Source organism: Eretmochelys imbricata, chromosome 8 (genome assembly GCF_965152235.1).
Source record: "Eretmochelys imbricata isolate rEreImb1 chromosome 8, rEreImb1.hap1, whole genome shotgun sequence".
NCBI classification, from domain to species: Eukaryota; Metazoa; Chordata; order Testudines; family Cheloniidae; genus Eretmochelys; species Eretmochelys imbricata.
Window position 1 is genome coordinate 85,004,481 of NC_135579.1, and position 27,240 is coordinate 85,031,720.

At 42.1% G+C, this 27,240-nt stretch overlaps 1 protein-coding gene across 3 annotated transcripts in view; it reads left to right on the forward strand.

The window, feature by feature from the left end:
- SLC44A5 (solute carrier family 44 member 5) overlaps positions 1-27,009 on the forward strand; it is a 190,217-nt gene extending 163,208 nt beyond the window's left edge. For 2 of the 3 annotated variants that reach the window (XM_077823568.1, XM_077823569.1), the window contains exons 13-22: positions 1,290-1,382; positions 2,955-3,042; positions 4,587-4,849; positions 5,727-5,821; positions 6,272-6,375; positions 8,775-8,848; positions 16,665-16,735; positions 18,324-18,412; positions 19,153-19,237; positions 25,376-27,009. In XM_077823568.1, coding sequence (XP_077679694.1) covers positions 1,290-1,382; positions 2,955-3,042; positions 4,587-4,849; positions 5,727-5,821; positions 6,272-6,375; positions 8,775-8,848; positions 16,665-16,735; positions 18,324-18,412; positions 19,153-19,237; positions 25,376-25,482 — 1,069 coding nt within the window. In that variant the 3' untranslated portion in view covers positions 25,483-27,009. The remainder of the gene's footprint in view (positions 1-1,289; positions 1,383-2,954; positions 3,043-4,586; positions 4,850-5,726; positions 5,822-6,271; positions 6,376-8,774; positions 8,849-16,664; positions 16,736-18,323; positions 18,413-19,152; positions 19,238-25,375) is intronic. The other variant, XM_077823570.1, reaches the window with a different exon arrangement.
- Positions 27,010-27,240: the final 231 nt, after the last annotated feature.

Below are 27,240 nucleotides of genomic sequence, written 5' to 3' on the forward strand. Positions count from 1 at the left end.
TAGATCCAGGTATGATTTGGCAATAAGAAAACACTACTAGAATGTTGCCATTGACCTTGTTGTCACACAAGATAGATTAATTTATCCCCAGGGTCGTCTTGTTTAACAGCAGGAGTGGAGTAAATTTGTCTTTCATTTACTTTCTGGGAACTGGCTCCTGGAAGGCGGCTGGCAGCAGGAGTGAACAAGTCAGGAATTGGGGGAAGAAAAATGGGAATTGGGGGAATTGGGAAGAAAAAGCAGAGGGAGAAGGGAGAGTGGAATGGTCAGAGGAGCGCGTCAGGGAACTGCTGGAAGGAGAGGTTCAGAAGGAATGGGATGAGGTGGATTGGGGGAATGTAAAGGAAAATGGGAGAGCCATGTAATCAATCCACATGCTTTAGACAACATGCAGTGAGCTGCCTGTACAATTATTTCCTATCCCATCCCCGCAGTATCTAAGAACTCATTATTCCCCTGTGAGATAAGTGCAGTCGTTTTCTAGAGAGGCACTGATGGCTTAAGTAATGTATTTAATGCCACAGAGGGAATCCTTGTCAGAGCAGGGATTAGAACACTCAAGTTCCTAGTTACCAGTGTCCACACTCTGACCACACCTTTTACTCACTGGGACTAGTGCCTGGTTTGTCAGCTACTAAAGCACGCACACCCTCCTCCCCTAATAAATACATTACAATGGTGAAGAAGCAAAATGGACTGTGACTCAAGAGAGAAGTAGAATGTCAAGGGTCTAGAGCATGCAATGCTCAGTAGAGCAGAAGGTCCCGGAGCAGACTGGATCTGTGAACACTAGGAAGGAAGGCAGGAGGAAGGATGTATAGGGGAGTTCTAGGATAGGCAGGGGCCAAAGGGAAAGAGCGGGTCTAGGAGTTGAGTAGTTTGGGGACATGGAGAAGACAGGCGGTGGGAGGGGCAGTGTCTGAGGCAGACAGCAGTTCTGGGGATGTGGGAGCAGAATGGGTTTATGACCCAGGATTGAAGGAAGGTAGCAGGGGTAGGACCAGGGAGGGCAAAATCAGCGGAAAGAAGGAGACTGGGAACAGAATACTGCAGAGATTTGAGCAGGGCAGTCAGATGAAGGAGGGAGAGGAGAAGAGACAAAATGAGAAGGTGACAGAAGCGAGGCAGTAAGGAGATGGCACTGGTAGTGCTCTGGGATCCTGGCGCTAGGTGACACTGCCAGTATCCGTGAAGAGAGAAGTCAAGGGGTTAATACTAAAGGGCTAATAAAAAGTGACTTTTGTTTTGTTATCGTTCTAGATTTCAACTCTATTTTGTTTCCTTTGTAGGGCTATTGGCTACATAATGTCCACATTATTCTACCCCATTATCACCTTCGTTCTCATTGCAATCTGCATTTCCTATTGGGCAGTGACAGCTGTGTATCCTTCTATATGTCTAAGTATTTGTACCTCATTATCTCGGTAATATCTGAACAGCTCACCAAGCAACTGTGTAAATGCTCACATCGGCCTTCACTCTCAATGAGCAGTACATTGGAGGTAGAGCCAAAATCCTTACACAACTGTTTCCGCTAAGGCTCTTCTCTTGATAGCAGATGTGGGATGAAGCCACTGTGGAAACCCACACTTTGCAGTATTGAAATCCCTTTGTGCTTTCTTAGGAGACTCTGAAGAAGACTAACACCAACAGATTGTATTTCTCACAGACATCATCACCTGGAGACATACTTCACACCCACCCTATGTGCCTGACTATTTACACAAGGAATAAATAAATGCACTTTTCTTCTGCCTTCTCCCAAGTGTGCGTGCTTCTCCCAAAGTGGCTGGTGAGAGGCAGAACTGGGGATGGCAGTGATGTTTACACACAGGTGTGTTAATAGATCCAGTGGACAATACGGTGGGAAATGTCCTGCACCTGGATGTGTTGTATTTCTCTCCCTCTCATATCTTATCAAGTGGGTGCATGAGGTGCTGTATGATGCTCCTGTCTCATTGAGCTGTTCTGTTCCATCATGCTGGCTGAGACTGTATTATAACACATTCAGAGAATCATAGACGTTAGAGCAAGCTGTTAGGTCACCTAGTCCATCTCCTCACCAATAAAGGATTCTTCCCTATTGTACACTGGGTTATGGTGTACAAGCAGGACATTATATTTTATTTAAAAAATAACAGTCTTGGGGTGGAATTCCCCCACAGTGGGCTCAGACAAGGCCCTGTGCACTATTTAAGCTGCATTTAAGTCCTTAAGTCTTAAATGGTACACAGGGCGTTGGGTGAGCCCACTGCACAGGGTTTATTCACCCATAGAGCGTATGGCCTGCACCAGACTTCACGTTCCTCAGCCCTGCTTTCATTGTTTCTTAGTTAATTTGGGAGCTCTTATTTGCTCCCTTGCACTTTGCCATGTTTTTCACTGGCAGCTGCACAGCCTGTTTTGCGCCTGCATAACTGCCACCAGCCTCTCCATAAAAACTGCTTGCTACACAGAGGTTTGCCAAGCAGCAGAGGGAGAAGTCAGGAAGCCTTTAAAGTTTCACTGGGTGAAGAAGAGTCTGTTGTTTCTGTTCTGAGCAGTATTAACTCATCCTCTGTTCCCCGCTGCAGCAGTCACCGAGCACGGGAGCTGGCCAAGAGCCGCTGGCAGTAGGGTCACCGACTAGTCCATGCTGCCATAGCGATGTGTGCAGAGGGGACTAAGAGTAGTGTGGAGGTAGCTCCTTCCCTGAGTCTGGTCAGGGGTGTGCAAGCTTCAGGGCAGGGTTTTCCACAGTTCTCTAGCTTTGAGGAAAATGTAGGTGTTACTTGTTCACCCTTCTGCTTATATGCTGGCCACGTGCGTAGGGGAAGACGTAGTGCTCTAAACCTGAATCTCTCTTCAACCCACACAGGTTTCAGGGTTAGTGGTCCCCTATTATATTGTTTCATGTACGATGGAACTTAGGGAACTATGATTCTGAGAGTTCCTCCTTAATACAATTCATTCAGTTTCCTGTCTACATCAGGGGAACCTGTGTATAAAGTAATGGCTAATCAAACGCTGTGCAAGTATGCAAACCTGACCTGTGACCCAGAGGTAAGCATAACTAATAACTGTCTATGGAGGGGAAAAGGAGGGGGCGTGCTAATTATATTAATTTATTGATATTCAGTATATGTGCAATGCTTGTTTAAAGACCATGCATAGTTGTATTCCACTCATTCTTTGTGTTAGGTCACATAATTCTTAGCACTAGGTAGCACTGTGCATGTTCAAAGCACTTAACAGACACCAGGTAATTAATCCTCACAACACCCGTGCGAGGAGGATAAGTATTAATAGCTCTGTTCTACAGGTGGGGAAACTGAGACACAGAGGTAAAGGCTTAAATTTTCAGAAGTGTCCACTCATTTTTGGTGCTTCAATTTTTGGATGCTCAGTTTGAGAGATACCAAAAGTCATCCACAATCAGTGGCCAGTTTTCAAAATTTGGGCCTTAGAGACTTGTCCAATCTGCTGAGCAAGTTAATGGCAGAAACCCAACTGGGTACCACATCTCTCAGTTTGCAATCATATGCTCTTGCTACTAGACAATACTGACTATCATAGCAATAAGGATAAGTTAAGAAAATTTACAAAATGCTTATCAAATCTTTTGGCATTTATTGGGAGCAGTTAGGTCACGTTGGGCTCTAACTTTATTTTGGGAGTTCTTCAAACACAAAAAATGTTTATGAAGTCTAACATCCGTAGAAGTGTTTCCAGATATTTTAAATGCCAATGGAAATAGCTTATTTTAAGTAATAGCATTCCCGTGAAATGCATGCCTCCCAAACACTACAGCACTCTGCTGATGTCTGTAATCAAAGGAGAAAGAATCGTTAAGCCCCAGTCATGCAAAGATTTGTGTATGTGCTTACATTTGTGCATAGTGAGCGGCCCATTGACTAATCACAGAGCATTAAGTTAAGCATATATCCAAGTCTTTTTTAGTATTGGGTTTTTAATAAGGCCCTATTTGAATCATGGGACGATAGTCAAATAATTGCAGCTGAGTTGTGAACAAGACATGGAAAATCGTGGAAAAGTAATAGTGGACCTTTATTAATTGTGGTAATTTGGAAAAGCCAGAGAAGACCTATTTGTTTACGAAAATTTTGCTGGAACAATATAAACACTCAAGTATTATGTTAAGTATTATGTTGCTAATTTTTTTGATAACCAGACATTTTGCTGCAACTATATGACAGTCATTAATGCATGGGGCTGACAGCAGTGCTCTGCGGTCAGTGACTGACAGCCAGGGCTTTCACTGTCGGCCCTGGGCGGCTGACGGCTGGAGCTCCTGCTGTCAGCCCCGGGCTGCTAACAAAATTGTGGTGAAAGCCTAATATTGCAGGATTCACAACATCCATAATATCACAAATTAAGTAGGGCTTTAGTTTTGAATTATTTAAATGAATTAAAAAACATTTAGAGTGTAGTTAGACTTCCACTTATGGCTCAGGATTGAATGAGTTAGTGAAACATCTAGCAGAATATATGAGATTTTTGTCCTCAGCCATTTAATTTCAGAAATTGTCCTGACACATCCTGTTCATTGCTTATGATTATTTTTGTTTGTTTTTCTTTCTAAACAGACTTTTAACACAACCAATGTGACCAAATTATGTGTTGGTGCTCAGTGTACTTTTGCTTTCTATGGGGGAGAAAGCTTCTATCACAAATACATCTTCATCTTTCAACTCTCCAATGCTTTTGTCTTTCTGTGGCTGGTAAACTTTGCAATTGCACTGGGTCAGTGTACCCTTGCTGGTGCCTTTGCCTCTTATTACTGGGCCTTTAGAAAACCTGCTGATATTCCACCATGCCCACTCTTTTCTTCATTTGGACGAGCAATACGGTAAGGATAAGAATCTGGAGTTTAATCTCTTTGTGTTTCCTAGCACTGCTCATAACTCATAAGGAAACAATTTCATTACACTTAGATTATCAAAGGAAAACAATTATGTAGAAAAGCTTAGTCATTAAGGGATCAGTCATCATTACAGACCTGCATTTTGCTTTTGACTTCAGTGGTGTGAGGATCAGATCCAAATTCATTAAGTGCCTGAATTTCAAAAGAGTAGAAGCTCTGAGAAATTGCATGCCTAACTTATACAAGCAATTACTGCACCTGCGTATGCAAATCTGTTATAGTAACCCTCTATGGCTGTTGGACACCTAAAAAATACAAATGATCTTGCTGCAAACACAGTAGCGATGTGTGGATGTACACATTTTTGTGCATGGGTCTTGGCTTTTTACTTTATTGAAAATCAGGAGCATATTGACCTATTGTGTAATTATTAAAAGCACTGTACAGTTTAAATGTAAACCCAATATTTAAATTGGTAAATTTACATTATATCAGTAATGATCTTTAGTTAAAATTAGCAAAGGAAACCAAATTATGGATATAAACATTTTTACTACAACACAATTTATATGCCTTTTGTAATTATAGTATCTCTTATTCATGTTGTATCTAGCAGGGCAAATTGTTCAGCTAACACCAGGGTTATTCAGAAGCATTTAGTAGAGGCAACATTTCACAATCTTTCATCAGCATCCAAGTTCTTAGCAAATTTTGCTTTGTTGTTAATCTTTTTCAAAAGATTGTTTGCAGATTTCACAGTTCATAAGATAGTTTATTGTGATATTTGCCAAGGTCAGTTCAGTTACGTATTGCTGTTGTCTCCTGTAACATGGTATAATAATACCGCTTTGTTTTGTATTAGATATCACACAGGTTCATTAGCATTTGGATCATTAATTCTTGCAATAGTCCAGCTGATTAGAATAATCTTGGAGTACCTGGATCACAAGCTGAAAGGTGAGATTTCTGAACTTGCTGTAGAATATTAAGTTAATTATTAATATTCATCTTGTTTTCCTTCCTTTTCCAGAATGGTTCTTCAGCTATCAAACATCTAAGAGGCAAATCTTGGGCTGGTATAAATCACTGTAGTGCCATTTGAAGTCAATGAATCTATGCTGATTTACCCCAGCTGAGTGTTTGTCCTTGAAAGTTTAATATAAGAATTCATGGAGGAGATGCATGTAATATAATGTAGGGCTAGTGGGCGAGACTCACTCTGGAAGGGAGGAGAAAATTGCAACTCCTTGCTCCAGTGATGGGACAGGATTCTATCCTGAGGGAGAGCTGGCAATATTTCAACTACTGGCCTATCTCCGTGGATCCAGCCATTGTGCGCAGCCCTCTCATATTTTAAAGAGAACTCATCATGTGTCTGCATGTTCTGCTCTCCCTCCTTTTCCGCAGGTACACAGAACTCCTTTACAAGATTTCTGCTCTGCTGCCTCAAATGCTGTTTTTGGTGTTTGGAAAAATTCATAAAGTTCATAAACAGAAATGCCTACATCATGGTGCGTATTTTCTCTCTCAGCATGTTCTAGCGTCATGCCTGGGGCACTACAATCAGTATCTTAGAGATAAGCCTACACTGCACACCCGTGGTGGGGATATGTAGGCTACATGTAGCTACATGCTGCAGTGACAAGTAGACTGTTTCCACACTGTTGTGTATATCTTCATAGGGCAGTGAAAGGCTCTGGCAGCTCTCCGATGCCAGAGCCTTTCCCTGTTGCTGGAGCCTTTCACTGCAGTAGGGAAAGTCTTGAGCAGCAGGGAGGCAGCAGGGCACTACACTGCTAAAAATAGTCCTGGAGACCTGGGAGGCACCCCTTGGGTGTGTAGAGAGCCGTGTAGGATACATACCAAGATTGTAGAGTGACTTTACTCACCTAAACTATGCCTCCCCATCTAAACTGCTGTTTATATTGTGCTGGGGGGCATGCAGTATCTGTACTCTACAAGCCTCCATAAGGAGTATGCAGTATAGCTGTATCTGCAGTCATCAAGATTTTAATGTTTTGCTCTTCAGCTATGCCAGGCTTAATTTTGGCTACTGTTTGACTCTAGAAGGTAAAGAATTGGATTTTAGTGACTTTGGGGGAATTCATGTGTCCCTGCCCCCAAAATGATAGTATCCTTTTTTCCCCTCCCCCGTCCCTCATTCCCCCACCAGTACCCATGAAAAGTGGGGATACAGTATGACTGGTTAACTTCCCTCCCCACCTGCAATTCAAACACTGATTTCAACAGGAATGTCACTACATCCTGCAAACACTCTATACTACATACCGATGTGATGTTTTTGTTAAAATATGCTGCTCTGAATAAGGAAGCTACAGAACACTCAGCACTTGTATTCACCAGTAAAATCATAGAGCCAAATTCTGCCCTCGTTCCAATGGTGTAATTCCAGAGGAGCTGCATTGGTTTCAGGGGAGAGATTCCAGATTTACCCCGTTGTAAATAAGAGCAGAATTCACCCATGTTGTCTTGTTTTGACCTGAAACAATTTCAGTAAAAGTGTTTTGCAGTGTCAGAGCTGTTCTCTGAGGAAGTGACAGTAATGGTTTCATTAAAACCTCATTCACTCCAAAGGGATCTCAGAATTAGTGCAGTCTTCAGGGGAGGAAATTTTTCTTTCTACAGCCTTCTCTGCATGGGGAAAATTGACCAGCATAGCTATTGTGGTATAATTTAACTATTCCAGAATATCTCCCACACGTGGAGACACTGTTCTGGAATGAAAGTGAATTTATTACACTTTGTGAGCTGGGAAATTACTCTGGAATAAAGTCACTTTTTTTCGAGTCTGCACTCAGGCAGCTATTCTACAACAGCTAGTATGAAATAGCTTATTCTGCAGTAGCTATGCTAGCCAATTTTCCAACGTAGACAAAGTCTTGACTTCCGTGTTTTTTTAAAAGCATTTAACAACCTATATTAAAATAATACTGAGGTTGTCCAAGAAAAGCAAGGCATGTCCCTATTAAAGCTGTTGCCCTTCTTTACACCTTTTTGGACACACTGTGCGTTCAGACGTGCAAATGTAAATCCAGATTAACTCAACTAAAGCTAAGTAGAAGTAGCAGTGAGCAGAACCTGATCCCTGATAATACTGTAGTTTTGCAGCGCTCTGAACAAGCAGGGCCTATTTTGATCTTGCTCCAATCTTACACTTATGTAACTCTATTGACTTCAGGGGAGTTACTCCTGATCCACTTTGGTGTGAGATCTGAATCATGTCTAGGGCACCTGACCTGTGTAATAAGCAGCATCAAGGGAGAGGGGACAGCCTTACATGGATTTTGTTAGTTTGTGCCTCTACTAGCAAAAGGCCTGAGCTGCAGAGTTGAGATCTGGACTGAATTTCCCCAAAGGTCAGGGGCATTTGGAGCCTGGGTTTTGCTTCAGGCTCATCTATAGCCTTAATCTTATTTTAAAGTAGCTTTCTGCATTCAATTATTGTGCCTAATCCCTGCACAAATCCCAGTAGTGGCTTTAGGTTTGTTTGTGGATGGATAGACCACAACGCTTTTCCCTACATAACCCTCAATTTGCCATCCTTAATTCCTCAAATGTAGGCAAGCTGTGGCAGAGGCTGTGTTCCCCAGCTCCTCTATTTGGAAACCTAAGTATTGTCTCCACCTCCTGCAGGCAGATCACCAGAGCCTCACAACTGATGATTTGGAGAGGTGGGTGGGCTGGGAGACATTCTGCCACAGTCTGGTGAGAAGTAACAGGAAGCAGGAAGTGTACTGTGGGACGGTTTATGGATATGTGGAGGTGGGTGGGTTTGGTCACAGGTGGGGAAAGAACTATGTAGGGCCCTACATGTGTTAATTTGCAAAGAAAACTTAGGGCTGTCCTTGGTTAACTATATAGTTAACAATCAACTGTTACTGTTTTGCAGATTGCGATATATGGTAAAAACTTCTGCACTTCAGCAAAGGAAGCGTTCTTTCTGCTAATGCGGAACGTGGTGAGGTAAGGGGCCGTGTTTCCTGCTGCTGCTATTACACTCTGAAAACTCACTTTTTCCCCTAGAAAATTAATTGTAACGGATCCTGCCTTCACACATTGCTCTCCCTTTTAGCAGCTCCTCATGCATCTGGCAAGCCAGAGAGCTAGACAGTCAGTAGCCTGAGCTAGGATGTTTTTATTTAACCTGACAGACAGCTTTGCTGTGGGTTAATTGGTTGACATTGTAGGTGGCTAGGCATCCCTGGTAGCAGCAGCGGGGCTGTCAAGAAAGCAGTGGGGCCAACTGAGAACATTTCTATTGATCTATTACACACAATAGAGGGCACCCATCACCGTGGTATCCAGGTGCAGCTTGCAATGCTGAGGTTGAGTTCACATTTTCTAATAAGAGGAACAGCTAGATCTAAGCCTCAAAATCCCTGGAAGGAATCTTGGGGAGGGGGTAAGGGGGCTGGGAGGATGACAAGGAGGGAGGGAATGTTTTTGCTTTTAAAACCAAAGTCTCTAATAGGTATCTCTCCTGGTGTTGAACCACCACCCTCCGCCCCCTTGCTCCATTGCTCGGGCTGCTGCTGAACTCCTTATGCTAATCAGCACTCCTCTTCAGTGCTCCTGGCTCTTCCTGTAATTGCTGAAGATCAGAAAGAATGGGAGCAGAATGGTGATTAGAACAAGCTCTTAGGTGGAGGCCATGTTGGAGCAACAGGAGGTAGCCTAATTACGAGCAAGAGGCACATTTAAGGAGGTTAGGTAGTTTAAATTATTCAGGAAAGGATAAGAGGACCTGGACGGTGAGGAGCAGGGGGGGAGAGACACTGAAGGAGAAGAGAAAGTGGCCAAAGACTGGGGGAAGGGAGTTTCTAGACAGAGGCAGGAGGAGAGGACTGAGCTGTATGTAAAGATTCCAGGACTTCATGGTGGGTGCAGCCATTCAGTTGTGCACCCCTGCCCATTGCGTACCAGAGTTAAACAAAGGGCTGCATGCTGAGGAGTCTCCACTCCTGTTATTAAAGGATAATACCAGAACAATGTCCCCTCCAATTTGCAATCTCCATACAGTAGGGAAAGCTAACTAGTCTTTGTTTCCTCTAAGATTTTTTGTTAAAGGCTACAATTATGGTATGGAAATCTTCAGTAAATTTAACATTTGCAGTGTTGTTGTGGCTGTGTTGGGCTCAGGATATTAGAGAGACAAGGCAGGTGAAGTAATAACTGTTTGTGAAAGAGACAAGGTTTCAAGCTACACAGAGCTCTCCTTCAGGCCTGGGAAAGGCACTCAAAGAGTCACAGCTAAATACAAGGTGGGGAACAGGTTGTTAAGCATAAATAAGGCTAAGATTTTGTCATGTTTATTTTTAGTAAAAGTCATGGACGGGTCACAGGCAATAAACAAAAATTCACATAAGCAGTGACCGGTCTGTGACTTTTGCTGCTGCAGTTCCATGGTTTCCCCTGTCACTGTGGTGGCTGGGAGCTGCAGAGGTGTCCCCACCCCCCTTCCCCGCATGGCTATCCCCGTCGCTGGAACCCAAAGGAGGGCCCCCTGAGTAGGGTGATCAGATGTTCTGATTTTATAGGGACAGCCCTGATATTTGGGGCTTTTTCTTATACAGGCATCTATCACCCCCCATCCACTGTCCTGATTTTTCACACTTGCTTTCTGGTCACCCTACCGCTGAGGAGGCTGTCGCCTGTCGCTGGAACCCTGCAGGGAGACCCGAGGAGGCTGTCGTCTTGTCGCTGGAATGCTGCTGGGGCGCCACTGGCTGCCAGCTCCTGTCCCGCAGACCCAGGGGCTGAAGCAGAAAATGTCACGGAGGTCTCTGGAAGTCACATCTGTGCCACCACAGCTAGTCTTCTGCAATTAAAAGCCAGGGCCGTGATAGGAGGTAGCGAGCAGGGTGATTGCCTGGGCCCCCATGCCACAGGGTCCCCCACAAAGCTAAATTCGACTTCAGCCCTGGGTGTTGGGCCTCAGGGCCCCGGAGTCACCCCCATGTGGTGGGGCTTCGGCTTTCTTCCCTGGGCCCAGGCGAGTCTAACACTGGCTCTGCTTGGTGGCCCCCCTGAAACCTGCTTGTGGCCCCCCAGGGGGCCCCGGCCCCCTGGTTGAGAACCACTCTCTTACAGTATGTGTTAATTACATGTGCTAAACAATCTGTTCCATCTTGCATTTAGCTGTGACACTCTAAGTACCTTTCCAAAAGCTGAAGAAGAGCTCTCTGGGCCATGTCTGCACTACAAACTTTGGGCAATGCAAGTTACATCGGTATAAAGCTGCCGCAGATAGTATATCACTTGTGCACGTGCATATTTGGCTCCTTTTACAAGTGCTGCATGTACTCACCAGGGGTACTTGTATCAATGCATGATGCAGTGCACCATGGGTAGGTATCCCAGTGTGCAACCCACCACCATCCAGCACACTGTCTTTTGGGGAGTTTAGGCAATGCAGAGTTGGGCAGACATAAGTCACACAAGTGATTGGGGTCAAGTTCCCAGTGTGCAGCTGTCTCCATCCCATAATGTCACTTGTATCCCATAATTTTCTTGCCTCCTTTTAAAATTCCCACAAACTTGTGCAGCCCTCCTCTCTGTTCACCATCTCTGACAGAAGCATGGAGCCTATACAGCTCTGCACTATTGTCATAAGCATTGCAAGCACAGGACTCACGATCCTCCAGCATTTGCAGGGTGGAAAATGAAAATTTCTTGGAGGACAGGTTGCTGCGAGACATAGCAACCATTTCAGGGTTGTTGGTGGCATTCACGGAGACACTGCAGATGGTGGAGTGCCGCTTCTGAGCCTGAGAAACTAGCACTGACTGGTGGGATAGCATCGTAATGCAGGCTTGGGATGATGAGCAGTGGCTGCAGAACTTTTGGATGCACAAGGCCACATTCCTGGATCTATGTGCTGAGCTCACCCGAGCACTCCAGCGCAGGGACATCAGAATGAAAGCTACACTGACAATGAAGAAGTGAGTGGCAATGGCACTGTGGAAACATGCAATGCTGGATTGCTACCAGTCATTGGGAAATCATTTCAGAGTTGGCAAATCCATCATGGGGGACATGGTCATGCAAGTATGCAGGGCCATTAATCGTCTCCTCCTGGCAGTGTGCTGGAGGACATAGTGGATAGAACTGCAGCAAAGGGGTTCCTGAACTGCAGTGGAGCGACAGATGCCACGCATGTCCCTATTTTGGCACTGGACCACCTTGCCACAGAGTACATCAGCAGAAAGGGCTACTTTTCTATGGTTATGCAAGCCCTGGTGGATCATCAGGGATGCCTCACCGACATCCGTGTTGGCTGATCAGGGAAGATCCATGACACTAGCATCTTTCAGAGCACAGGACTGTTCAGAAAGCTAGAAGCAGGGACTTTCTCTCCTGACCAGCAGATTGCCATTGGCAATGTTGAAATACTAGTAGTGATCCTGGGGTACCCAGCCTATCCCTTGCTCCCTTGGCTCACCTTGATAGCACCAAGGAAAGATTCAACTACTCTCTCGGCAGGTGTAGAATGACAGTAGAATGCGCTTTTGGTAGATTGAAAGGACGCTGGCATTATTTACTCATAATATTGAATCACAGTGGGGAAAAACCCATCCCAGTGGTTACAGCTGCCTGCTGTGTCCTAAATAATACCTGTGAAGGGGAAAAGTTGTCACCAGGGTGGAGGGCAGAGGTGGAGCAGCTGTCTGCTGAGTTTGAACAGCCAGACACAAGAGCTATTAGAAAAGCTCAACATGGAGCTATAGGGCTCAGGGAAGCTTTGGAAGAGCACTTTAACAGTGAGCCACAATAATGTGTTGTGGTGTATTGTGCTCTGCCTGGCCCTGCTGTTTTGAGGCCTGTTAGGAATTGTGTGGTGCTTGGTGCACATCTACGAATATAACATTGTCACTGCACCTATTAATTTTACAGTGTACATTTGTGATTATTATTACCCTGTGTTTGTCACTGGTCCTATGAGTTGTGTCACACTGTACAGCAACAAGTGGCTGCTTTCAGAACTGCTAGGCACTCTGCAGCATATGCTGTGAGCTAATAAAGATGAATTATTTTCCAGTTTTGTTCAGTAACAAAACTAGTGCAAAGAAAAATCTGTGCAATCTAACAGCAAATACATTAAGAACTTAATAAATTAATGGATCAGAACTTAACAAGGGGAAAAAACATTCCTGTTCATTTTACCTACACATACTGCAACTGTGGATTTCACAGGTGAGTGTATGTGAAACTGTGGTTGTCCTTAATGTCCCTAGAGTGAAGTGGGAGGGGTAGGGATATGGCCCCGATCCACCTGGAATGTTGAGGGGGGTATAGGGAGATGCCGTAATGGAGTTCTCTATGGACTGCAAAGGGAGGTGACCCTGTGATTGTTGAGTCTGTAGCGTCTGGAGAAGTCCCATTATGTCCTGGTGAATCGCCCTCTGCTGGGACTTCTGGGCCAAAACCCTGTATGCTCTTTCCTTCTCCAGGTTGTCTGCAATGTTTATCTTCCAGGCCCTTTGCTCATGATATGATTCAGCACTGACTAATAGGATCTCACTGAACATGTCATGCCTAGCCTCTTCTTTCTCCTCTGTAAGTGGCTCAGGCATTCCGTGGATGTGGAGGGGGAAACCCCTCAAGACCACAACAGCAGTAGCTGGAGACAAAACAGACAGAGGTACCATTGTCAATATAGTCACAATGAAAACTGAAAGTTAAGATTCAGAACTTCCCCCTTTCCTTGCTCCCCTACAGTTTTAAACAAGACATGCTTATGTACACTTCTGCTTTAGAGAACTTGTACACGGCACCACTCACAGCACTGGCCGCAGTGAGTAAGGCCCACAAGGTTGAGGGAAATGAGGAGGAAATTGCTCGGTTGCATGAAACTTTCTGTATAGGGCACTAGCACTGAATACTGGCACTGTTTTCCACAGGCAGTGGTGATTTTATCTGATATCTCACTCCTGAGGGTAACAAAGGCAGAAAGAACACAGCTGCTGATGGTGTCCCAAAGCTGCCTGGGCCCATATGCTGCTAGCCTGTATACTGCAGTGGTGCCTGCTGAAGTTATTGCTGAGGGCAGCCGTACCTAGAAACCTTCGGGAGAGGATTGCAGGGTAGCTCCATGAAAGTTTCATGGAGATGTCTCAGGAGGATTCAAAGGACATCTCTGTGTACATAAACAAACATAAACGCATGACCCACCCTTGCCTAACTCTGCAGGGGAATGAACACCAGGTAACTCTACTTATCTTTGTTGTACCACTACCTCTTCTAGTACAAGTATGTTAATGAAAAGTCAGTAGCTGTGCTTTGTTAAGTTGGGCAGAGATATCAGTACGTTGTTGTAATGGGATATACAATTACACACTTACCTGAGGTTATTTCCCCTGCATGGGGCTCGTCCATGCTCAACTGCCAGGACTGACTGGATGGGTGGAGTCTCAGACAGGTCCTGGCTTGTGGCATAGCTGGACCTCCTGGTCACATGTCCCCCATCCTCCTCCATCTCCTTTTCACTGTTCACACCAGGATCCCGTGACTTGGGCTCCTTAAAAGTATCCACAAGGTGTTCTGCAGGGTGGTAGTGGGGTCTTTGCCAAGTGCAGCATGCAGCTATTTGGCAAAATGGCAGGTCTGCGGCTCAGCACCAGATTGACAGTTTGTCTTCCTGGCCTTATGATATGCCTGTTGCAGTTCCTTTGCTTTCGCACAGTACTGCATCTGATCACTGTTGTACCCCTTCTCCTGCATCCCCTGAGCAATCTGCTCACAGATGTCCATGTTTCTGTGGCTGGTCCATAGTTGTGCTTGCACAGCATCTTCTTCCCACAGACCAGGAGATCCAATATCTCCTGTCTACTCCAAGCCAGAGCGCATCTGGAGTGTGTAGCCAGCATGGCCAGCTGGGCAGTTGCACACAACAATGGAGAACTGCTAAGTGTGCTCACCAAGTTGGATAATCAGGAAAAGGCATTTCAAAAATGTGGAGGGCTTAAAAGGGGAAGGGGACCTTCTGGTCTCAATGACCCTGGGCAGAGGAACTATCAATTGTGACCAGAGCAGTCCGTGTCTTGCATTGTGGGAAGGCTGCTGGAGGTCTGTTAGTTTGCCATAAGTAACATTCTCACTGCATCGACCTCCATACATCGACCATGGCTCAACACTGCCCATTGCTGTAACAAGCCACTTAGATCAGTGGGAGACCAATTTAAATGTAGACACATGCACAACTAGGTCATTGCAAGGTGGCTTATGTCAGCCTAACTATGTAGTGTAGACCAGGCCTGTAGCTCGAAAGCTTGTCTCTTTCACCAACAGAAGTTGGTGCAATAAAAGATATTACCTCACCCACCTTGTCTCTAGTAAATTTCATTACAGCGATCTGAGATCAGATCAGAGAACTAACATATTTTTCACAAGAGTATAGTGGGGGATGCTGAAAGGTAGTCCCAGAGGTATGTGTCTCAGGGGGAGTTTGGAGAGTGAGCCTGCCTTGTACTCACCCTGCAGCAGCAGCTCTTGTCCTGCAGAGCTGGGCCCAGCTCCCTGACCTGGGCATTACAACCTGGCACATGGGATCACAGCACTGCTTATGTTTGGCCTGTCCGCCCATCTGTAGATGAAGGCAGATGGGCCAGACCTGATTGGTACTGTGACACAGTGCACCAGGTTGCAACACTACTCGATTTGGGGCCTAATCAAATATGTTTTTACAGCTATTTCCAAGATTTCATAGACTTTACTCAAATTCATGATTACCATGACCTCCATGACAAAATCATAGCCCTAGCTATCGCTTCCACTCCTGTCCCTTATGCTACTGCTCTTAATCACCAAGAGCAATAGCTAGGAGCCAGGCAAATCTTGTATTGTTTTGAAATAGGATTTTCTACTCTGTATATTCTAGTTCTGATTCCTAACTCTGACAGGCTAATGTGGTTTGTTTTCTTTAATTTGGTTGTTGATTGTTGATTTCATGCTGGTACATTACATTACCATATACATCGCCTTCATTGTTGTTAAGTGTCTTGCAATACCAGTCTCATTTCCATGCAATGAGTCAGGCAGGATTTTGATCAGAGGCTCCCTGCAATAAGCCCCGATTCTGGCCTCCTTTCCTTCCTGTTGTTTTCAGTCTGATTACAAGGAAGACTGAGCAATACAGACTTACTGTCAATTTTTCTGACTCCTTACATTCATTCACCTGGGGCTGATTCCCTGCTTTGAGATTGCCCTGCTGTGCTGTGCTGAGACACCTCAACAAAGCCTTGAGGTTTCAGTGCATTCTGAAAGCAGAGACAATGTGGCTAGCAAGGACTGAATAAAATGGACAAAAGTTTACTGACAGCACATAAAAATGCTGGGTTTCCTACGTTTTGGTGCTCAGTTCACCTTCTGCTAGGGCTGGCCTGCCCATGATCCTGCTTTGAAGAAAAGGCTGAAATAGAGAAATATGCTAATGTCTTTATCAACAAGAGCAACACCCAATTAATAGCTTTCAAGTGCTGTCAGCAGTTTTGCTGTAGCGTGGCCCTGTTCAGCAATGTGCTGAATGCTCTCACCTCTCATTGATTTTGTTAGGAGTCAAAGGTCCTTAGCCCCTCAAAAGACTGGCATTTAAAATGCTACCCTCCTGTATTGTCTCCATATTGATTTTTTGCATTGTTATATTGTTGGCCCAAGGACCAGTGCAAGACAATGACCTTTCTGAGCCAGTTTCATCAACTTTCCATGGATTTCATGGAATATGAAAAGACTAGAGATGTTCTGTTTTGAGGTGCTCAAACACCGTTTGTCCTCTGTTGAATAGAGTTGCGGTGCTGGACAAAGTTACAGATTTCTTGTTGTTCCTTGGGAAACTTCTCGTTGCTGGTGGTGTAGGTAAGTCAGTTATTTCAATGTAACGTTGATTCGTATTCCCTACTAGCCTGGAATATGCTAAACTTGTGTGTTCAGACAACACATCACGGACTTGCTCTTGCAAACCTTGATACCATAAGCACTAATCACTTGAACAAAGAATTACAGGTTTGAGCCCAAAGAAGCATGTTTTCCCTCTCTTTTTTTCATCTCACTTTGTGCATTTGACAGTATTTTTTGTAGTCACTTCCACTGTTCTTGTGCGGGTGTGTGATGGCTGCCATCTTAGTTGACACACTGGGGATTGAACTGGGGAACCTCCAGAATTAAAAACATAAGTCTCTACACCTTGAACTAAAGTTGTTTGCCTTGGACTGTAACAGACTCATATCCTCTGTGGATCTGGCAGAGAGGGGAACCTGTAATGTACCATCCCCAGTGTGTTACAGGTGCACATCCTTCCCCAGATCATGCAAGAGGGTATTTATCAGCAGCACTGTAACTGAAACCAAACTGTCAGCAAGCAGCATGCACAGAGAGAAAGAGGAGTGGAGGAGAGACAAGGTGGGCCTGAGCATCTTTTGTGGTGTTGCACTCAGGCCTGTCCAAAAGACCCTTCCAAACACAAGCAGGGGAGCAGACAAAACCTAACATTTTTACAGTTTTTCCTTTCAGACTAATAAAAGTCTGGATATACTGTTCAGTGTGCTGCAGCAGAAAACCATTTTTTTTAAATTGGTCCATTTTAAAAATTCAAGTTGACGGTGTCCCCTTCAGGCCTTTTAAACTGTCACAAGAGTTTCAAAACATGATTTCATTGATGCCCATCTTTTATATTTTGTGTATTTTTAAAAAAATTCCTAAATGGATTATTTTTTTTACCAGAAGATGAAAATTAGAACTGAGACCAAATCTGTAATGTTTTTGTCATTACTGTAGACTGACTTTCAAAATGGGAAGGCAAATGTGATTTGAAACTGTCTCTGAAATGTGAGCCATGAAATGCTAAATTGATTCATGTTTTCCTCCTCCTTAAGGATACATTCTGTAGGATAATTCATTAACGTGTCTTTTCTGTTCTGTGTGGTACAGATATGATGATGAATTAATGTATGTAGCTCTAGATTTATCATTAAGTGTATTTATCAGTAGCTATGCCATTTCTATTTTTAATCTCAAATAGTTAAATATTCCTCCAAGGGGTGAAAGCTAAAGCCACAGGCTTTTGTTCACTTATGTCTTTTAATTTATTTTTTTCAAGATCAGTCTGATGGTCTTTTTTATTATCATGCATTTGATTGTATCGTATATTCTTATTTATTAGTTTTGATATAAAACCCAGTCTGACTCATGAAATAAAACAATTGATTCAAGTCTTTCTGGCCCCACAAGTATCTTTATGATGATGCATTTATATGCCATTTCTGTTCTAGTCAGAATACAGATCCTAGGGATAATTAATATCTAGAGATTTATTGCTCAAAGCCTCTTGTGTAAACAATGCCTGAGTGTGTTTTCAGCTGTGCCTGTCTTACCCATTCCTCATGAGTGTGGAAGTCCCAGATACTCGTGTGAATAACTAATGGCCTGTATCCTGTGCTTCTTACAGGTGTCCTAGCCTTCTTTTTCTTCACACACCGAATACCAGTGTTCACACAAGAAACACCAACATTAAATTACTACTGGGTACCCCTCTTGGTAAGGATGCGGTTTACATTCTTAGGATGCTGGGGGAGTTTTGAGGGGCAGCTCTGGGTCAGTTCTTGGGGAGCACTGGCAACAGCAACTCCACCTTCCTGTCAATGGGCGCAGCATCCTCTCCTGTGGCTAGCCAGCTCTGCCAAACTCCTTCCCTCCCTGACTCAGTTCAGGTAGCTTTGTACCATTATGGTGCTGCAGTGAGCCTCAAGGGACTTTGTACCTTCTGTGTGCAGGAGAGTTAGGTTCCAGGCCAGCTCTGCACAAACCTCCACAAACAGCACTGGGGTAGACGATGGGGAACCAATGGTTTTCCTAAGGGAGGAGATCTACAAAGCAAAGAGAAGGCACTTGGCTCCTATGTAAATGATTTCCTTGTGGATTCCCTCATTGATCTTGGGATATCTGCAGGTTGGGTGGTGGGCCCTCTTTCTTGAATGGGCAATCTGAGAGAACTCCATGAACTGAAACAGAGTTTCTTAGCCCTTTTGTGGGTTTTCCTGCACTGGGAACAACATGATTCCAAATTGCCATCTTAGAAATTGGTAACAGATGTATGTCATCACACGGTGACTTTAATCTGTGATCTTTTGCCTCAGCAGCAAGACTACTGCAGAATTATGGAACTGTAAATAAATCCTTTCCTGCTGGTTTAACAGACTAAGTTCTTGTTTGTTCTTGTTTTTTGAGGTGATGTTGCCATGATGGTGTCAAATGTATGTGTTTGGGTTTTTTTGCAGACTGTCATTATTGGCTCTTACCTAATTGCACATGGGTTCTTCAGTGTCTATGCAATGTGTGTTGATACACTTTTCCTCTGCTTTTGTAAGTACTGAGTCCTCTTTCATTGACACTTTTCTTCTGATGACATGCAGGGAAAGAGCTATCTTGTCTGTTTCCTTACAGAATTCACGTGACATGCTGGCATATTGTGGGAATAAGGAATTGCTGCTATTCTTAATACAAGCGGTTTAATTTTACTACCAAGGGGATTGTAAAGCTCAGTGATCAGATATGCCTTCATTAGGCTATTTGCCAAGCTAGTGAAGTATATCTGGGGCTCACTGGGGTCTCTGGCTTTTTGTTTATTAAATGTTTCCTAATTTTTACTAACACTTTGCTTCTGGGTGTTTTGTAACTAGATGTGTCCAGCGACAATTCACTCACACATCTTACTAATGCCACTGGGCTTTGCACTCAGGTGTTCTCCTCCAGCAAATGCTTTATGTCGCTGATAACCTCATTGTCCTTGTGGTTTCATACTAATAACCACGACAAAAGCTTCATGCTGACGTAACATGAAATTACCTTAAAATACCATTTTAAAACTTGTCAGTCCCTTGTGACCCCATAACAAACAGCTGCTGACTCTTGAAAGGAAGGCAGTTTAGGGGCATGTTTGACTTCTTGTTCAGAGAATGCTCAAATTACCAGAGAAATCAATTGATCTCAGTTTAGACCCTAATTATAAGAACAAGGTGTGCTCGCTAAAGGGAACTCATTCCTTTTGCCAGACTTAATAAAATTTAAAACATAAAGATTGGATTCTACTATAATGGGAGCAGTCCTGGCAGGTCAGAGCAGGAGTATATTGCACTGGTCAACATTGCATCTGGCTGCATTATTTGACCCTGCTAACTAGTCTAATAGTCCCTATGGCCAAGGATTCCTAAGTGCATATTGTGGCAGTGGGACCTTGAGGCGGGTAAGCATGACTAAGGGCTTAATCTCCTCCCCCACCTCCATTTGGGTAAATTCTCTAACTCCTCTGAAATCTAGCCCCATTGTTAGAAGCAAAGCAGTGAAGTGGACCCCAAGCTCAGCCCTTGCTGCCTGGAGCCTCTGTTTCCTTGGAACAGGCCAGAACAGCAGTGACACAGGAATTGGAGCACACTGGCATGCGGGGGGTGACACAGAATAAAGTAAATCAAAACCATTTCCTTACCTCCTCCTACCACCTTTAATAACCATATGTATTTATTTATTGCAATGGGCCTGTTTCTCCTTTCACAGCGGTGTAAATCAGGAGTAATCCACTGATGTGAGAGAGGAATCAGAGGGGAGGAGTTTAGAGGCTCACAAGAATCAATCAGTTTCCTTCTCCATTTGATCACAAGACTTAGATGCACTGGCAGTTTGTCTTGGAGTAGGGAATTAGGTGTCAGGAGACATGCGTTTTTTTATTTTGAGCTGTGCCACTGACTCATTGTGTGACATTTAGCCTGAATCCTGCAAAATGATCTACACAAGCAGCCCCATGCAGATCACAAGGCTCAAGGTCTCATTTTCCCTATCAGTAAATGTTACTCTCTCTTTGCAAACTGCTTTGGGATCCTTGCATGAAAAGGTCCTTGTACACACGCAAAATATTACAGTTTATTGGTGCAATTGAGGCATAGCAAATCATTTCAGTCTTGAGCATTCTTTAGAAGAATACAAATCATTCATTCTTTTATAATCTGAGGTATAATATTAATAATCATCAGTAACTCATGTCACAGCTCTGAAGATATCTCCTAGTTTTCACCAGTTCATTCACTGTTTGACTGTCTCTTTTAGGGGAGAGGGAAGGTAGAAGCGAAATGCATTAAAATTAATGGGAAAAGTAATATTTTCTTGTAAGTTTCTTTCCTCGTGTGGTAAAACTCTTGAGTCTCCATGCCATTATTCAAAACTTACATTCCACTCTGCTTCCCATGTCATGTACAGCTGTGTATTATGGGAGCAGAACATTGTGCACTCATGGGGTCAGATTTTCAAAAGAGCTCTGCTTCCTTTTAGGGACAGATTTTCGAAAATGCTCAAAACCCAGCATTTTCCTGTATGACACTTTTGGCCAGATTTTCAAAAACTAAACACCCACAATACCAGGCTGTTCTGGCCCTAGTTGTGTGTGCTGAGCCTTTCTGAAAATTCCAGTGCAATTTTTAAACAAAAGAACTGGAAGAATTAAAAGGATTGATGTGCATAACTTTAGAATGTCAGTGTAGCCCTCCACTGACGTTTGTCTGTTTTGATGTAAAACCTTCTCTGATTTGGAAAAAAGTGGAACTTGGTGCTTTTCCAGTGTCCACCAGCAACTTAACAGTGCAGCTAAATTGTCGGGTATCAGATTTTCTAACGTTGGTTTTTCTGCTTTTCCCCTTGTTCAATTCTTTACCCTTTTATGTTTGTTTGTTCATTTTTTGTTTAATTGCACTGCTGCTTGCTGCTTTGGCTGCTTTTGCTGATGCAAATTCAGGTGAAGATTTGGAAAGAAATGATGGATCCACAGCAAAACCGTACTACATGTCAGCTAGCCTGCACCGAATTCTGGGAAAGAAGGAACTAAGCCCTAAGAAGGCAATGGGATAACTTTAAAAAATTGCTGAAAATCAAAACAATGTCACTTTTAAGTGGAATGTTTATAAACTAGGCAAAAGTTAAAACTGTAAATGATGCTTCTGGTTGATGGGTGATTCTTTTTCTTTTTGCTTGTATCTAAAATCAATTAGCAATTTGGTAACATCTAACTAGATAGGGAAATGCTTAAACTAAGAGCTGTGAAACAAGGCCACATTTTAGTTTATAGAGTGCCTATGAAAAAGGAAAATATAAATTTGAAGCATTTTTTATCCATAGCTAATGGTGTTTTAATAACTTTTGTAACACAGCTTGCTGTTTCAAATGACAGCTGTTTTGATAACATTTCTTTTTTATAAGTGTATCTTTATAAACGATATTCAGGCAATTTTTGAAAGCACTACGCTATAACCTAATCAGCCATAAAAATAGATCAAGAGACTCCAGCGAACCAGCAGATGGTACTAAATTTGTAAATATGGTGCTATGGTTGTATTTTTACTGTACAAGCTGGTTGACAGCTTTTTAAACTGTGATTATATATGTACTAATAGTTCCCTACATAGATCTTTAGATCACCTCCATTACAAATTGTATATGTTAATAAATGAGAGAGGGTATCACCCAGGTTCAGTCTCAAAGAAGGTAGCCAGAGTAGACTACAGCTAAAACTTCTTTTTTGTGAAATCTCTTATAACAAAACTCCTTTTAGAACAGAATTTGGGTTAAACATTAACCTCCATTGAAGGAGCGTTCCACTGTACTTGAAGAACATGGTTTGTGGGAACCACAAACTTTCTATTTCCATCTGGTGCAAGATGAAAAATGTATAGCTCTCAGCTGATGTGAATGGGAGATGCCCTTGTATTAGTATCCCCTGTGCCTAATGAGTTCTGTGATTTTATTCTACATGATGTTGAGGTTGAGCTCCACCTGAAGCATGGAAAGGAAAAACTGAAATGTATCCATTTTCCTTGGAGGCAGGTCTTCATGGCCCTCTAGAAGCGCCAAGGAATTCTTATTTCCTGTGTCCATCCTAGATGGGCTTCCTCCCTCCTTCCATGGGCTGAATGCATTGTCTCTGTGGGACTCTCAGCTCCTGTTAGCCCATGGAGTAAGTGGCCAGGGCTAGAAATAAAATCTGAGTCTCTCACCTGGTAAAGCAGAGCACTAACCATTTAGACCAAGGAGTCAGGCCCATAATGTTTGGTGTATGTTTAAATCATTAAAATTGCATGGTTATAAATGCAAAGGCTAGTAGTAGCTTTATACTATTGGTGTAATACATGTTAGTATTACACTAAGGGCTTGTCTACATGGTGCCAGCAAAGCGCACTAGAGGGGTGTGATTTGTTTAGCGTTTTAATGTGTTGCACCCTAACTGCCCTGTGTAGACCCTGATGCACTCTAAAAGGACTATGTTAAGGGAAACTTTACCTTTTAGAGCACGCCAGCAGGGTCTACACAGGGCAGTTAGAGTGTACCACGTTAGAGGGTTTTATAAACCACACCCATCTGGTGCTGTGTAGGCAAGCCCTAAAACCCCAATTCTGCAAGCCTTCAGTGCATGGAACTACCGCTGAAGTCAGTGACAGTTCCACTTGTGCAGGGCTCACAGGATCAGCCCTATGTTTTATCTGAGGATTATGAAGAATAATACAAAGAATACATGATTACTGTAAGTAGGAGGAATGGGTTACCTTTCAAGGTGATGTTACTTTTCTGAATTGGGCTAAAAATACTTTAACCTATTTAAATACTAATGTAGAATAATTGTTCTAAAGTTTAAGGGGGCCCAGTGGGCCAGCATCCCACGAGGATCCAAAGCCAGTGAGGCTACATTCTAGCCTTCATGGGCTATAGAATTTTGAATAAAGTATTCCATGGCAGTCCACTTAACAAGAGTAGAAGCGGCAACATCATCCAGCTTTGTTGATATTACAGAAATTGAGCTCTCCTGGAGCTCAGTGAGAACCTCAGCATCAGAACACAGGCAGGTTCCTTTCCATTGGCTGAAGGTTCAGTCACATGGGAAAGAATTTTTAAGAGCCCATACTTTGCTTTCTGGAGGACAGCTCCATTCCCAAGGTCAACCAAGAAACAAGGGTTGGTATAATACAACAGAGATTAATCCTGCACTTTGGTGAATGGAGGGGAGTAGGAAGTTCCTATGATGCCTAAGTAATTTTGTTTATTAATACTGGCCATAGGTTGAATCAGTTTACTGTAGGTGAGTTATTCCACCCATATGTTTGGAGTAACTCCTGGAAAATGGAAGGATCTTGATCACATGGCCTATGCTTTCAAAAGTGACTAGCGGTTTTAGGGCCTTGATTTTTGAGTGTCCATCTTGAGACACTTTAAAGGAGCCTGGCTTTCAGAAAGTGGTGAACACCCACCCTTTGAAAACCAGGCTCTTTTACAAGGCTTCTCCAATTGGGTATTGAAAAACTCAGAAGCAAAAATGCAAGTCTCTTTTGAAAATTTAGGCTAGAATGAACTGTTTGGGCTGTGTGCAGTCATTCCATCACCTAAAAGTCTGCTAATCTGCTATTCTAGATCAGGCCCCAATGAAATATAGGATGGTACTGTAATTAGTTCATTAATTTGCACCTAGAAAGACTGAGCAGAGTCATCTATAGTTCTGCAGTGGATTGAAGAGTTTTACTGGATGCTCTACTGAAAAAGCATATTTCTGTGTACAATGTGCTTTTTGCCATATGAATGTAACCATAGAGTTTAATATGACATAGAAATAGTAGTAATAGTCCTATGATTAGAAGTTTTTTAATAAACCTATGCATTTGCTAGAAGAATTTCTAAAAGTTTTAAACTGAATTGATTGTTTATATACCATAGATATATATATAAAGTTCCTCCATTCATTACTATTTTGTGAGAATTAATTTAGACTATAAATGAACAATGTTTCTGAGAAGAGCATTTAAAAGCCATTTTTTTAAAATGAAACACTTAAGAGAACTGTGAAAATGCAAAGCAATATCGCTTAAATTCTGCAGTCAGTCAATCAGCTGAAATACTTTTAAAAATTATTTAAAATTAAAATTGGTAAAAGAGAACTGAATATTTTGGAATAATGTAGGCAGAAATTAATACAAATATTAATTTGCAAATTAAATCATACTTTTATTTTTTAAGAATGGTTAAGCCTGATTATTATAATAATTCCTAACTAATCCTTTGGGCCAAATTCTGCCAATTTACAACCTACACAATCCCAGTGAATTTGGCTCTTTACTCTGTTTGCTTTAACATGAAGATAAAACTTAATTACTATGTACTTCCTCACTTTAGGGAAGTGGAATATTGGGCTAAGTATGGTATATTAAGATTGTTTATTATATAGGTTTTGATCCTACACCACTGAAGTCAGTGGCAAAATTCCCATTGATTTCAAAGGGTAGAGACAGGCCCATATAGTGACAAAAGGTTGATTATTATTCCAACTGTTTACAGTATAAGAAATGCCAAAATGTCAAGTATTGAAATAAACCTAGAAAGCTAAGAGAGCCGTTGTACATTAAGAGTTCAGCAGGTGGTGCTATTACTTTTCTTATTGTACTGCTTTGATCATTTAACTTGTGCCATTCTTCCTCCTAGTGGAAGATTTAGAAAGACATGATGGCTCTGCAGAAAGACCCTATTATATGAATAAATCTCTGTTGAAGATTTTGAACAAGCAGAATGTAGAAACCAAGAGACATTAGAAAATACCCAATGTTGTAACCACCCAATCGTGTTTGATTTAGTCCTGGTTTGATGCATTGTCTTCCCAACACAGATTAATTGTTGGCTTTTATTTGCATGTTTTATACCAAAGCTTCTATGAAAAGCCATCAGAATTGGTAAGGAAACTGTTTAAAAAACATAAAACCCAAGATGTGAACATTTTTATACTGAGATTTGTTTCTTTTTCAAGTTGTATTTAGCTTTTAATTCTATGGCTTGGATGTTTTGAAGATGTTGAGTATTCTTTTAAATATAAGCATTTAAAATATGAAATGTTTTCCTGTTGAATATTCTGGTATAGGACAGTAAAAAGATTTCAGAAATCATCATATTAAGCTTATTCTAAAAAGAGGGTCTTTAAATATCCTTCTAAAAATAAATGATCATAAAAACTATTAGACTTAACAGATTGTCTCTGTATTGTAGTATAGAGCTTCGGTCTTTAAACTATTGCCATCACCCAGCCTGTAAAACTGTGTCCTCTATGACAAAAGTGCCTTACTGGCTATTATTATTACCCAGCTTATATTTTAAAGTTTACACACATAATTTAAACCACAAAATAGAATTGCTAGATAGGAAAAACAAGACTCAGCTTAGTTGAAATGAAGTGGTATAAAATCAACTGCATTTTAAATACATTTGACACTTTTTGCTAAATACCGCAGCATGCACAATTTCCCTATTACTGTTGTCAGATCATGAGTATTTTATGCTCCAAAAAAGAAAGTAAAAGAGAATGGTTTTGTTACAAAAAGAAAATCATCTAAGGCTGTTTGGTTTGCTTTAGTAAACTTTTCTAAATCTAATTTAAGGGGTGCTGAACTCTAAATGGAGCCCTATTTTGTCTTCAGCTTCAGAGATAGCCCATTGTATTTAGATAATTGAGGGTAGAATTGGGCCCTTGGTATTTAAGACAGAATGAAAAGGGAAGTTAGTAGATATCTGCTATACCAATGTTATTTATGTATTTTTATGTTCTCAAATGTAAAGTAGATGCTTCATTTTAAGACTGCTTATTTACTATTCTGGAAGTGTTTTATAAATGACCCTTAATTTTCTAACTTTTGATACAGATTATTGGAATATAACTGCTTCATGTTTAAGATTACTAGCACTATTAATATAAAAACTGATTGTCTGTTACTATATGTTACAGAAGAGTCCATAAGCATTTATCTCAAATAAGTACATGTAAAATCACAAAAAGGCAATTTAAAGGATGAGACATGAGAGAGAAGTAACTGTCATTTTCACTTATCACATTTTTCATTTTAATGTGACTTTTAGAGATTGTATCATTTTCCTGCCAAAACCAAACTAATGTGAGCACATGACAGTCTGAGCTCTAAAACCTGTTTGCTTCTGCTGTGCAGAAATATTGGGAATGTATTGTTTAAATATCTTTGATAACTAAAATGTTTAATATTTAATTAAATTTGTTGTTACTTATTGTTTTACAGCTCTTGGGATTTGTTCTAATAAAGATTTAGATATAAAAAAAGGATGTCTTTGTGCTGTTGCTTTTATTTTGGTGTGTTGCTTTTTAGGTAAATAACTTCATGAAAACTCACTGTAAAAATATTTTAGTTAGATTTATACCACACCATCTCATGCCCGGGACGCCACTGACATCTTAATACATCTCCTTAAATAAACAGACTCCAGCAATTACCTGCAGATAGCACAGCGCTGGCAGCAACATGATTATAATAAACCTCACCAACAAAATCACT